At 39.6% G+C, this 14,875-nt stretch overlaps 1 protein-coding gene across 1 annotated transcript in view; it reads left to right on the plus strand.

Moving 5' to 3' along the window:
* SLC4A8 (solute carrier family 4 member 8) overlaps positions 1-14,847 on the plus strand; it is a 408,829-nt gene extending 393,982 nt beyond the window's left edge. Inside the window, exons 24-26 of the mRNA XM_029594968.1 lie at positions 5,537-5,634; positions 6,385-6,486; positions 7,754-14,847. Of these exons, the coding sequence (XP_029450828.1) occupies positions 5,537-5,634; positions 6,385-6,486; positions 7,754-7,766 (213 nt within the window). The 3' untranslated portion in view covers positions 7,767-14,847. The remainder of the gene's footprint in view (positions 1-5,536; positions 5,635-6,384; positions 6,487-7,753) is intronic.
* The last annotated feature ends 28 nt before the right edge of the window (positions 14,848-14,875 follow it).

Consider the following 14,875-nt stretch of genomic DNA (forward strand, 5'->3'; position numbering starts at 1 on the left):
AAATATCTTGTTACACTAAAAAAATTGTGGGGGTGTCACTGCATCCATTATGATTTATACTCAATCGAAGAACATGACATCTTTTTCTTTTTGTTCAAATTGATTAATAAAAATTTTTTCAAAAAAATTTTTTGATCTCAAGGTATTTGGAAACCACAAAAAAAGTTTTTTGGAAACCACAAAAAAATTTTTTTACTACAAAAAATTTTTTTAGTGAAGTAAAAAAATTTTTTTGTGGTTTCCAAAAAACTTTTTTTGTGGTTTCCAAATACCTTGAGATCAAAAATTTTTTTTGAAAACATTTTTATTAATCAATGTCATGTTCTTCAATTGAGTATAAATCATAATGGATGCAGTGACACCCCCACAAATATTTGTACTAATGATATATAATTATAATATCATTTATGTTTTAAGGATATATTTAATAATAATTTTTTTACCTAATCATATATAAGAATTTATAATATGTGATTATTAATTTGTATAAATAACTTTCAATTGTGTTTTTTGTCTAGTTTTATTGCAACAATCAATTTACAGATTGGTATATTGACTCTTACTGTGGTGAGAGTATGTTTACAACATAAAGGTAATTATCTCCGTTCTCTACATATATATATGTGTTGCTGTTTCGCATAAGTATGAGAAATTGACAATTATATCTCTAAGATCTTGCTATACAATATAAAAATGTTAGGATATGTATGTCATGAATGATTTTTTCCATCTTTATGAAGAGCATTTAATATAGAAATAAGTATTTCTCTATGCTTTTGGTATATTGTATAAAAATGTTTTTTATGATAGAGTTTTTGGGTTACCAGAAGTGTCTTAAAAATCTTTCTCTGTGTAAAAATATTTATTGTTTTTTAACTTTTTAGCCCCTGATGCATCCTTGTTGGCGAAACTCGGTTCGAGTCGGGCATCTCTAATAAAATCTTCCACGGTGTAAGGTAGTCCCTTTGTTGTTTTTTGCTAATGATATTAAGGCCAGTATTTTAAAACACCGGCATATGTTATCATCTATATCTGCATTTATTGAAAGACCTATTTTTGCAGTAAAAAAACGGCAGAATTTAGGGGGCCAGTTGAAATTTCGTAGATTGAAGGGATGGGCTGATCAAGAGCATGGCCAAACCACTTGGGGTGCCTGCTCTGAGTGTAAACATGCCCTGCTACTCAAAGAAATTCAACATTCTATTTTGAAATATCCTTATAGGTTGCCACAATAGTTTTTGTGTGATACGAGTGGGGTAATTTATGCAATTGTATGCCCGTGTGGGCTAGTGTACATTGGTCAAACTATTAGAGCAATCCGATTGTGAATTATAGAACATAGAAGTAGGATTAGATCTGTTAAGGTGAATGCACCTTTAGTTGATCATTGGGTTGAGTATGCTCACACATTGGATGACATAAAATTTTTCGTTATCAAGAAGGTGTATTTACCTAATGGGGGTGATTTGTCGTCTATGTTGAGACGGATTGAACAGTGTTTTATTTTTAAATGGGGTACTGTCTCCCCGGGGGTTTAAATGGCCCTATAGAATGGAACGCATTTTTGCATGTGAGCTAATGGGTATGTAGGTGTTTGGAATTTGGGAGGTTTTTCATTTTCTGATTGAATTAAGTATTGATGAATTGGTATATATAAGTAGAAGGAAGTGACTTGACGCTATGACATTCTTTGACATGTGATACCAGTTGAAAATGAAATTTCAGACCTATTAGTATACATGTTGGTTCCGGTTGAATGGTGAATACTTCGTATGGGTAGGGGGTGTATGGTAACTTTTTTGTCTGGATAAAAGATATCATATTCATGGTAGCTGCCTGTTTGATTTTTAGAGATATGGATTATAAACATGAAGTAATACACTGATGTTAATGGATATTGATAAAACGGAGGTTTGAAGTTTAATATCGTTTGAGAGATGGCTTGGGTACTTGAAGGTTAGTTTGGAGCCTTTTTGAAAATTTATGGGTTTAAGACATTGATAAGTTATAGGGATGTCTAAATGTGGTTTTATGTTTTTTGGGAGTAGGTGGGGAGTCTGTACCTGTTACACTGGTGAGTCCCTGAGGAAGCCCCGGGTAGGGGGTGAAACATGGATCTTTGTCGGACGGATTGGATGGAATGGATGGACCGGAAAGAATATTGTTGTTCTTTGTAAAAGCGACTTGGAGAAGAGCCTGATCGGTTCGGGAGATACTTGATCGTGGTGTGCAAAGGAATTTAAGAGAGAAGAATTATTGAGGAGGAACTTGAATGTTTAGCGAAATAAAATATATATTTCAAACACGTTTGATGAGATAATCAGTTTAAGGCTTGTGGATGTACCGGGTAACAGGCAATCAAGAATAAGTAATAACTAGTGGAGTACATATTGCACACATGGATAGAAATATGTATTAAAAAATGCATTGATAAATGTATGTAGTGTCACTATGTTTTCAAGTGGTATTTTTTAATAGTATGAATGGTAGGTGTGTATGTGATGGTTAGTGAGTTTTAACATTGTCTAGCAAGAGATGTGATTTTATATTTTGTGATATCAATAAAGTTATTGTATTGACATATTATATGCATAAATTATTCTCTTTATGTGTATGTAACTTAGAATAATGAGCAGATAATATGTAAATTTATGATTTGTCCTCCTTCATAATGGGTAATGCAGAAAAGAAACTTTCATGGATATTGTCATAGAGGACAGGTTTCACCTCAAGAGGCTAAAAAGCTGAAACTGATTCTGCAGCACTCGTAGTTGTAGGCACTTTAAGGGGCTGATGCACAAAGGTTTAAGCCTGCATTTGTGTGCACCTTTTCTGCTGGAAAAACTCCTGATACAGGAAGGAGTTTTGCATGCAGAAAATGTACATTACCTCAAGGAGAGTAATACTTAGCACCCTCGCATGGAAATCCCATGCAAATGAGGGCATTATTACTTCATAAGAACATGCCATACTGGGTCAGACCAAGGATTGATTGATTGATTGATTGATTTAACATTTTTCTATACCAACCTTCATGGTGATAACCATATCAAATCGGTTTACATAGAACGGGGAGGAACTTTAACAATAAACAATCCATCAAACCCAGCATCCTGTTTCCAACAGTGGCCAATCCAGGCCATAAGAACCTGGGAAGTACCCAAAAACTAAGTCTATCCCATGCTTCTGTTGCTAATAATAGCAGTGGCTATTCTCTAAGTGAACTTAATTTATAGCAGGTAATGGACTTTTCCAAGAACTTATCCAATCTTTTTTTAAACATAGCTACACTAACTGCACTAACCACATCTCCTGGCAACAAATTCCAGAGTTTAATTGTGCGTTGAGTAAAAAAGAACTTTCTCCGATTAGTTTTAAATGTGCCACATGCTAACTTCAAGGAGTGCGCCCTAGTCTTTCTATTATCCGAAAGAGTAAATAACTGATTCACATTAACCCGTTCTAGACCTCTCATGATTTTTAAACACCTCTATCATATCCCCCCCTCAGCCGTCTCTTCTCCAAGCTGAAAAGTCCTAACCTCTTTAGTCTTTCTTCATAGGGGAGCTGTTCCATTCCCTTTATCATTTTGGTCGCCCTTCTCTGTACCTTCTCCATCACAACTATATCTTTTTTGAGATGCGGTGACCAGAATTGTACACAGTATTCAAGGTGCGGTCTCACCATGGAGCGATACAGAGGCATTATGACATTTTCCGTTTTATTCACCATTCCCTTTCTAATAATTCCCAACATTCTGTTTGCTTTTTTGACTGCCGCAGCCCACTGAACTGACTATTTCAATGTGTTATCCACTATGATGCCTAGAACTCTTTCTTGGGTGGTAGCTCCTAATATGGGACCTAACATTGTCTAACTATAGCATGGGTTATTTTTCCCTATATACATCACCTTGCACTTATTCACATTAAATTTCATCTGCCATTTCGATGTCCGATTTTCCAGTCTCACAAGGTCTTCCTGCAATTTATCACGATCTGCTTGTGATTTAACTACTCTGAACAATTTTGTATCATCTGCAAATTTGATTACCTCACTTGCCGTATTTCTTTCCAGATCATTTATAACTATATTGAAAAGTACGGTTCCCAATACAGATCCCTGAGGCACTCCACTGCCCACTCCCGTCCACTGAGAAAATTGTCCATTTAATCCTACTCTTTGTTTCCTGTCTTTTAGCCAGTTTGTAAACCACGAAAGGACATCGCCACCTATCCCATGACTTTTTACTTTTCCTAGAAGCCTCTTATGAGGAACTTTGTCAAATGCCTTCTGAAAATTCAAATACACTACATCTACCAGTTCACCTTTATCTACATGTTTATTAACTCCTTCAAAAAAATGAAGCAGATTTGTGAGGCAAGTCTTGCCTTGGGTAAAGCCATGCTGACTTTGTTCCATTAAACCATGTCTTTCTATATGTTTTGTGATCATGATATTTAGAACAGTTTCCACTATTTTTTCTGGCACTGAAGTCAGGCTAACTGGTCTGTAGTTTCCCGGATCACCCCTGGAGCCCTTTTTAAATATTGGGGTTACATTAGCCACCCTCCAGTCTTCAGGTACAATGGATGATTTTAGTGATAGGTTACAAATTTTTACTAATAGTTCTGAAATTTCATTTTTTAGTTCCTTCAGAACCCTGGGGTGTATACCATCTGGTCCAGGTGATTTACTACTCTTCAATTTGTCAGTCATGCCTACCACATCTTCTAGAGACTGCATTTAAGGCAGCGCACCTTCTTTAGCACTAGAAACTTACTGCCTGGATCAAGGCTGGAGTTAAGTTTCCAGTGCTATTGAAGGGAAAAAAAAATGTCTGAGCGAATAAGTGGCAGGAGCCGCCACCTAGCCAAATAAGTATATTATTTATTTATTTATTTGAATGTTATATATACTGTCATTCCCTGTGAGAATCACTAGTTCACGATGGTACTGATATATCCATTCTATCTGGCAGCAGGAAGCAGCTGCCAGATATGTTGGTAGTTATCCAGCTATGTGGCACGGTCACTGCTACACAGCCAGATAAGTACTTTATCCAGCTATGTAGCAGTGACCCCGTACCAGATAGATGAATAAGTAGCAATTTATCCGGCTTTCTGGCGGCTGCTTCCCGCTGCCATATAGCCAGATACGTTGATATTTATTCGTCTCTGTGGCGGCGGCTCCCACCACTTGTAGAGACAGCTCCACCCTCCCTGTATTAAAATGTGCATTCAGTCTATGCCGAATGCACATTTCACGTTTTTTGCGCATTTTGAACTCCCAGTGCATTAGCATATCATTAGCTTATTGCATTGGAAGTTAAAAAAAAAAAAAAATTACCTGAGCCTTAAAAATATGTGCTGGAAACGTGTGCACAATTATTTTTTTTAATGCTCAGATTACTGCATGGGTCCCTATGAGTTTGGCTGCTCCCTCTCTTGCTACCCTCCCACCACCCAGTCATCCACCTTTCTTTGTGCTCAGTAGAAGAAACAGCTCATCTCTGCCATTTTTCTGTGTCCAACAGGAGGCTGAGAAGATGCTGGAGGCGGGGGAGGATAAGGGAATCCATCTGCCCCTGGAGAGCAAAATGTTACTGAGCAGCCCAGGAAAGAACAATTCCAGGTACAGGACCATGGGGAGCAGGCTGTAACTATAGTAGCATTTCATCTGGACCTGAGCCAGCATTTTGAAAGCAGCCTTCCAAAAGTGAGAGAGAAGCAATGTCCTTGCTCCCTGTGTAACACCCCCAGGGCTGTCTGCCAAATATTGGGTCCAGCCAATTCACCGCAGCTTCCACTGGGCTGAACCAACAGGAGAAGCCTGCTAGGGTTTATTTCAGTTGATTTTCTGTAGCACCTTTCTACCAGAGTACATACATTAGGAAAGATTTTAGAAATCCCCTTTCATAGGCAATCTTTTTTTTTTTTTTTTTTCAGTTTTATTAGCCATCCCTGAGTAAGTCAGAAGCTTTTAGTTTTAGGGTTTTCCACCTGAAACACTTAAGTATTTTTCTAATTTCCAATCCTAGTTAACATTGGAGTAGCTTAAACTGCTAGGCAAGAATAGTCTTGAAATATTTCCTGGTGCAAATAAAGCAAAGGTCCAAGCAGCCCCTCCCCTCCCCCCACACCCCTTACAAGTGGCAGGGCCTTTGCAAAGAGTGGGCAAGCAGGGTGGCTGCCCATGATGCCTAGGGAGAGGGGGGGAAGGTGCCAGGCTACCCTCTTGAATCAATCTGTAGGTTTGACACCGTGGGGGTCCAGAAGGGAAAGGGGGGAGGAACACCAGAAGCAAAGCCCTGAGGGTGCCGTTTTGTCCAGCGGCTGCTCTGAGCACTGGGTGCAACTTAACATGGGGGAAAATGTTTTTCAGGTGCGATCCCTCTGAGATAAATATCTCTGATGAAATGCCTAAGACCACCGTGTGGAAGGCCCTCAGCATGAACACGGAGAGCTCCAAAGCCAGTGAAAAAAGGTAAAAGGGACTTTACCGATCAGATGCTTACTCTCTCACGGGTTATCTTGCACGCTTCTGCTGCCCCCCTGATTCTCTCATGTACCAAGCCCATGTGTTGTTCCTTTGCTAGTCTTAGCATGGCTTGGTACATGAGAGAATCAGGGGGGGCAGCAGAAGCGTGCAAGATAACCCGTGAGGGAGTCACATTGTCCGGTCCGTTGTATGTGGGATGGGTCAGCCCTGGTTATGGTGTCACAAATGACAAGAAACAGAAGAGTGAATTGGATCCCCCCCCCCCCTTAAATGTTTCACAATATCCATTCAGACATAGCAGCTTCCAGGAATTCAGAAGAATTATAAGGGAGAAACTTAATTTAAAAACGTAATTTTAACAGTAAAACGCACTTGTGAGTGATGCAGGGTGAGCACGTGGCCTTTTGGAATGATTCCGTAATATTTCTTTTGTGCTTTCCCAGCATTACCAACCTAAGCTGCATGCTCTCCTGATATGTGCTTGAGGTCTTAGTTTTCTCTATCCCCTCCCCTGTAGTGGAATGAGACGTAGGGGAGAAACTTTAGTGTTAGGTTGGCAACACAGCCTTTATATAATGCAAGTGGTGCTTTATTTTGGGGATGTTTTTTAATACAACTTTATACAAGGAACATTAACCACATCAGCACTGACATCTTTGGAACCGCTTACAAAATAATATACCAAATCGTTAATGATTAGCTCCAGCTTTCCAGTGGTGTGCTGCTATTCATGGATGAAACTTATAGCTACAGAGATGATATTATTCTAACATTGTTATACTGTTTTTTATTTATTTTGTTACAGGGACTTCTAAGCTAAAAGATTATTATATTTTTCCCCCTATAATCAGAGACAGATAAAACATCCACTCTTTAAAGAAAAGTCAGAATAGAATTGATGATCCTACCTTTAAGTGCAAAAAAGCCTGACTTCTGAAGAATGCGAGTGTCATTTGTTACTAATGGGTGTCTCGCCTTTCGCTTGAGACAGCACATACTACACCTTTATGAGCATCTGTCCAACACTGGTGATCCCCTTTGATGTTTTCCATAAATTTCTGGAGATGTCCAATTAATAAACTGAAAGAGAAAGCAATCTTTCACTAGCATGAGTTTCTGGACACCTGTGCATATTGTGAAACTGCTCCAGTGGTTTTGGAGAGCAGCCCACCTAGCATAGCTCTCAGGAATCACAAGGTAGGGATGCATTTTTGCTCCTTGTCCCTGACTAACCATGTTTTCTCTCCTGCAGTTTATTCAAATAGAATGGGGGAGTCTGGGCTTGGAAGGACGAGATGACTCAGCGGCAGACTCAGGAAAGCGCTGACACAGACGGGTACAAGCAACGAGGCCGGATAATGGATTCCATATTAAAGCCATTCAGAAATTTTAACATTTTATTTTTTTAACTTTTTTCTTGGTATTCTCATTATCACTATTGTGGTGTATGTGTGTGTGAGAGAGAGCGAGAGAGCGAGCACTTGCGCTTTCCTAGGTGGTGATGGATTGCCTCTTTCACCAGCAGCCACCCGTGTTGCGCAGGCAGTTGAGGAGAGGTCTGCACGAAACACAAGAGAGAGCCTTCAGTTGGCACATTTCTGTTTTTTAAAAAAAGCTCCTCCACCCCCTTCTACCTACAAGGAAAGCACAAGCAGAGTCAATAAGCACTAAGGATTGGTCACAGTCAATTATCCAGTTTTATGGACCGTTTCAGACTTGAGCTGAAAAAGTGAAAATCATATTTAAAATAGTGCTGCAATTTTAGCAAAGTTGGTTTTGCCTCAGATTATGAACATTCTAATCTTTTCATGTTTGCAAATGTTTTAGGAACTTCAGGCAGTTGTACCTAGGAGGTTAGCTTCAGTAATTTGCTATGTTTCCATAGTGGTGCCACCCTATTCCCTTTACCTGGAGAATTCCTTTTTTTTTTTTTTTTTTTTTTTTAACATCCATTTCCAAATGAAAAAAAGGCTGGTTGGTTGAGGCACCTATTTCCATGTGTTACCTGCACAGTCTCTTTTTCTTAAATGGCTGTCTCTGGTTCCCAGATGAATGTCACTCCATAGATTGAAAACACCTGGTTATTCCTGCCACTCTCACAGCACCTTCCTCATACCCAATTTCTCAGTTCATTTGCCAACTCTTGCTTTTTTTTTTTTTTTTTTAGGATGGAGACGCCCTTCTGTTTCATTGAAATTGTTACCATTTTCCCCTCACCCAGACCCTTGAACATTTTCTGACACCACAGCATTTCAATGAGAGACTATGGCGTCTCTCTCTCTCTCTCTCTCCTGGGAGACTTTAAGTGCTAGCATGTGCACCATATGACAGCTACCCAGAGGCTTAAAGAGGAATATCCCGTCTGTGTTAATCACACCTGACATTCCTCACCATCAGATGATATTTCACTGTGGTTTTCTGTGGTGAAAATCAGGGGTCAGTTGGCGGGTGTCCTAGAGATTCCTAGCCCTGAGGTATGGCAGGGAATAGTGACTGCAATTTCTGTGGAAGACACTGCCACCAGATGCAGTTGCAGCTGTGCATTTCTTAATGCTTCTAAATTTGTTGTCTGTTGTAAGACCTTTGATGGCACCCAATATAAGACTCACCCCCAAAGAAGATGCTCCACGTAAGTTCCGTGGATCGCATGGGTCCCTTCTTGAGATGCTGCTACTTGTAAATAAACTTTGTGTTTGTAGGGGGGAAACATCCCCTTTTTCCAAGCTATTCTGCCCACATCTACAACAATTTTGATGAGTACGTTGGTGGATTCCTTTGCAAATCATGAAAACCTTTTATTGGGCCAGCAGAATTTCCCAGAGATGGTGTTGAGTGTAAAACCCCAAGTCTTCTGCTAGTTCAAAGAAAGGTACTGCAACCTACAAAGAAACCAGGAGACGAAAGTGAAAGTATTTAATGTTTTCATTTAGAAAAGGATAAGAGTCCAGTATTAGCCAGATAAAAGGGAGTCTCTTCTTCCCCAAATGATGGTGATAACCATCAATATGTTCTGTGAAAGATTCCAACAGCTTTTTCTCCAGAGCTGCAACTAATTCTGCGGCTAACACTGCAGCAGCCAGCAACTAAAAGCTTCAAGATTAAAGAAATGTTTTTCTTTTTCAGTGTTTTATAAGTATATATTTGAGAAAATAGTTAATAGGCTCTTCCTGTGGGATTTTTTTTTAAATTTTAAATGCAAATTGACAGAACATTAAATTTGATTTCAGTTTTCAATTAATGTCCCTGAAAAACTCTGATTACAGGAAAGTAAGAAATGCTGTGTTTGTAGATTACCTTTAAGCCCAATTTGTGATTCTTTTACTGCTGTATATAAACAGTATTTGCTCTGTGGAAAGGACTAGAAATAGCCAAATAAATTTTTCAGTAAAACTTAGTCACTCAAACCATGATTTTCGTAAGTGCTCAGCCATATTTGTCTTACTGTGTCCCTCTCTTCAGGGCAATGGCTTTGAGTAATACTTTCAGGTCGATGCTCCATAGAGTGCTTGGCCGAGCGACCGGCTTTACTTCACTTGGACACACATCCAAAACCCCTCATGCAATAAGGGGATTAGAGCGTCCAAAATGCACAACCCAACCAGCACGATGCTAATAGCACTCATCACATGTAAATTCAGTTTGATGAGGCTATTAGCTATTACCCCTGATACAAAATATTTCCGTGCAGCCATGGCACACTTTAACGCTGACAATTTAACACCTGCCCAGGAGCAGGCGTCAAAGTATGCAGTGCTCGAGCGCTGATGAAAACAAAAAAATTTTGCTTTCTGTGTTTCTTCCTATTAGTATCCTAGCAATGCTAAATAGGAGAAACCACAGAATGCAGAATTATGTCCCACTCATAGGCGTACCACAGAAGACATCCCCAAGGTCTGGCCCAGTGAGTGAAGGAGTGAATACATTAATATTAAAGGTCGGGCAGGTGATATTAATTTATTCACTCCTTCACTTCTTGATGAGTGGTCCATTCACTGTCACATGTCAGTGAAAGGACCAATCCCCTTTCAGGAACAGTCCTGCCGGTGGTGGGGAGAGAGCTCTGGTCAGGCTGTTCTAGACGCACAGCCACTTCTCCTGGGAACCTGATGCAGAGCACTATGGATGCACAAATTACCCATTGCGCATCAGCTCATTTGCTTATTGCATCGAGTGCTCAGGACAGGTGGCTGTGTGCATGTTCAAAAAAACGTGTGCCCAGTTTAGCACGTAAAAAATGTACGTCCAATATTGCATTGGCCTATTTGTGCATGGCTCCCTATCATAAGGAGTGAGCTAATCCAGTCCTGGTGTTGCTCCAGTGCATGCAAGGACTTATATTTCTGATTAAAAACAAAAACAGGACTATACCTTCATGAATGCAATAGAGTGAAATCAAGACTAGATTAACCTGTTTCTTTTGTTATTTGTGTATCGCCTCCCTCAAGTAAAAGGTTGACCCAAAGCAGCACAACAATATGACATGGAGCCAGCAATAAGACAAAACCAGGACTGGATCAGCCTAGTCCTAGATGCCGTGTCTCATAAATACTTATCCTCCTGTCTGTCTATGCACCAATGTCTGCACAGACCCCAGTGTTGATTCTTTCCCTAAACTACCTTTTTTTATTTAATTTTTTTCACTGCAAATTTTGACTTCTCTGGTTTGTGCATTTGGTGCTGGACAGTTTTTAGATATGATCTAAAATGGTAATGTGTATTTTAAGGTACATGCCTGACAAAGCCAAATAAAGTGAAAAAAATATTGTCTGCTGTTGGAGTTTCCAGAGAGCTCCAGGGCAGCAAGCACAAGTTAAAAGCTTCAAATCCCAGGATTCTGTAGCGATAGAAGTAAAAAACAAAAAAAACCATGACTGACCTTGCTCACCAAGAACCTTAATTGCATCAACTTGGGATTTAGTAGTTCTTTTGCTACCGTAGAGGAAGGAAAAGACTACAGTTCTCAGAATGCAATGCCTTGAAGTTTAGGAAAACCTGTCCATGGATAATCTGAGCCAGGCAGCAATAGTGAAACTAAAAATAATTCCAATTTTATGTTGCAGAATGACTGGCATGATGGAAAAGAAAATTTTAAAAGAGGGATGTCTTGTGCCTTTATGTACTCATCAGGTTAGATACATCTCTTCCTCTCCTCTGCTTCCTGCTGCTCCTTTGATATGCAACAGGAACTCATAGCACAACTGTTCCTAGATGGGATCCTACTATGAGGCAGGAGGGTAGTGGGATTTAAGCTGCCTTATCCAATTCTAAATTTCCTCTTTATGGACCAAAAAGTGAAAGAAAAAACTGCCTAAGGTTCCAGCAGCAGGGCTCAGCCGAAGCAGTGCTTGTTTGCATCAAAATTCACTTTCAGCCAAGATCATCACTTTCCAGGATCTGAAAACTAAACGCATCCAGATTAATGTAGAGTACTTTATGTGCAAACAAGACTCCAAAATGCACTTTACAATCATAGCATCTCAGAAACCTGCAATGCAGCCATCCCCGGTGTGCATGGATGTGGAGAATTTCTCAGCACCCATATATTCAGAAGCTGGGTGAGGGGACGTGGGAACAATGTTAATATAGTGGTTATAAGATAGTTTCATCCAGGCTGGATCTCAAAATTCCTCATCTTTGTAGCCCTTCAGAAATGCAACCACCTCTTGGATAGAGGGCCTGGCAGTGTATTTCCTGGATGGCTTTCAAAGTGGAAGAGGTGCACAGGAGCAGTGTTTTTATTACCCACGGGCAAACTGAGAGACAAGGAGGTTATGTATTTGGCCAAGTCAGACTCAGGCTGTTAGCAGAAGAAATGGGATTGGAACCCAGGAAACTCCTGACTCCCAGTCTAGTGCTCCGAGCACTAGCCCATGCCACCTTCCCTTTTTTTTTTTCTTCTTATAGCTTCTTTAGAAAAGAGAGCTTTGGTTTTAGGAAGTGTGAACACTTTTCTATAATGGCAAGAAAACCTGCCTATCCACAGCTCCATTCTATTGAAACAAATGGCATTTTTTATTTTAGTTTTCTGCATATTTTGTTTTTTTTAAAGAACAAGAAGCATCGTAATTTGACCCTCTTTCCAACCCCACTCCATTCAAAAACATAAGTGCTGGCACATTGATTTTTATTGTAAATTTTCTTGTTCCTTGTATGCCTACAAATAGAAATAGAGATAGAATATTTTGTTTTAGAGAAACTGAAAAATATATATATTTTGTTGTAAGAAATGTAGTCTTGAAGCACTTCCTGGTGTAAATAAAGGTTAATTTTAAAAGAAGAAACATAAATGTTATATGCAATTTACAATTTTAGTGTTCCAAAGTTTTATTATATAAAAAAAGATGATTTCTTGTTGAAGTTACTCTTCCCTGTTCCCTTTTCAGTTTAAAAGTGCAAGATGTTGTCTCTTGTTCCTTCTGTCTGTGTGAGGGTAAGGGTGTGTGAGGCTGATTAATAGGTGGTATGAATACAGTAACTGATTTTAACTCGTTGCTCACCAAATACAGTAAATCAAATAACGTGTGTAGCTGTACCACTTCCAGTGTATTTTAAAGAGACAAACCTTTCTGTTAGAGACCAAGCTCCATTAATAATGTTTACTTTAATGCAACAAACAGACCGATGCAATACTGTGTGCTAGCTGCAGCACACGGCCAAACGTGCGTTTTGGATGCGCGTCCATAGCCCCAATGCAAAACGGGCCTTAGTGCCTCCAAAACGCGTGCGTGTTTAACCCAGCACATAGCTTAATAGCACTCATCACATGCAAATCTGTTGATGAGGCTATTTATTCCCTCCACTGCAAAAAAAAAAAAAAAAGTGCGCCCGACACGCACATTTTCTTTTCCCTCAAAATTTAACGCCTGCTCCATAGCAGGTGTTAATTCTTGAGGAACACAAAAAGATTACAGAAGAACAGAAAATACTGCTTTTGTGTGGTTCCTCAGACTTAATATCGTGGTAATGCTAATTCAGAGGAACCGAAAAAGGATATCCCTATAAAAAATAAAAAGTGTTGCCAGCTGTCAGGTTAGGAAAAGGGACACTCAATTAACGAGCATCCATTTTCCTAACCCGTGGATGTGCACAGGTTAGGTAAATGGTCACTCATAAAATTTAGTATCTGTTTTCCTAACTCGCTGACAGCCCCTTCTCCTGTGTGCCCACTGCCAAGGAGGCACTAGGGGCACAAAAGTTCCCCTAGCACCACCTTTTTACCCCGGCAGCCCGTTTAAATATAACATCGGGCGCCCAGGAGAGGTGCATCAACACAATTTAGAAGAGCATGCACTCAGTGATGAGCGCCCGTTTTCCAAGCACCAGTACTGCATCGGCCTGATTGTGTATATGTAATTTTTTTCCTTCTGCTTTTTGATCAGTATGCTACATAGTCATTCCTCTAGAAACTTTGGAAGAGGTAGCCATATATGGAGTAGCTAGTGGCACCTTATGGTCTAACAGATTTATTGAGCCATGAGCTTTTGAGGACAGAGTCCACTTCATCAGATAGCATATGACAAAGTGGACTCTTGTCCTCAAATGCTTGTGCCTCAAAAAAACAGTCTATGCTGTTTTTCTGTAGAAAGATATGTTTCATCCTTAGTTTTGGGGCTTTTTTTTTTTCCATACTCAATAGGAAACAGTAACAAAATGTTAGTAAAAAGTACTTTAATAATAGAATTTGTGTTAAATGCACTGATAGCATACATACCACATCTATCCCCTACAGCCTAAGCAATTTATTATAACCCAGTACTGCGTGGGCTCCTTGGTCTTCATTTGTGGAGCGATGAAAGGGTGGGTGGTGGTTCAGGGCTGATGTTGGAAGCTGGGAGTTTCCGGGCAGATGCACCAGACCCTGTTGTTTTATGTAAATGAGGCATGCACTCTTGTGTGACTTGCTTTCAAGAATTATTTGCCCCTATCAGGTCTGTGAAATTGAAATACGAAGCCGATATCAGGTAATTGGTAGACATCTTTGGACATTCCCATCCTGAGCTTTGTATACTATTTTAACTTAGCAGAAACGATGTAAAACCCAGTAATTTTCAGCCAATAAGCTGATAGGACTGGAAAGTCGTAAAGCACCTTTCATACTGCTAAACAGTTTAATCGCAGCTGGAGATGTCCTCCCCATGTACTGACTTGCAAATCCTGAAGGATAGCTTGTGACAGTATTTCAGTTTAACTTTGGGGGTATGCTGCCAGTTGTTACACTGCTCTGAGAGTCTGAAAAAAGGATTTGTCTCTTTAAACTACTTACAAACAGTAATCTATGTGCACATTTTGAGGTAGATAATGACATGTAAAAAAAAAATCAATAAACACAGAAACTTTTAAACCTTCTAACTTGATCGGTCTCATTCTTCTCCCT

Source organism: Rhinatrema bivittatum, chromosome 3, assembly GCF_901001135.1.
Source record: "Rhinatrema bivittatum chromosome 3, aRhiBiv1.1, whole genome shotgun sequence".
Taxonomy (NCBI): Eukaryota; Metazoa; Chordata; class Amphibia; order Gymnophiona; family Rhinatrematidae; genus Rhinatrema; species Rhinatrema bivittatum.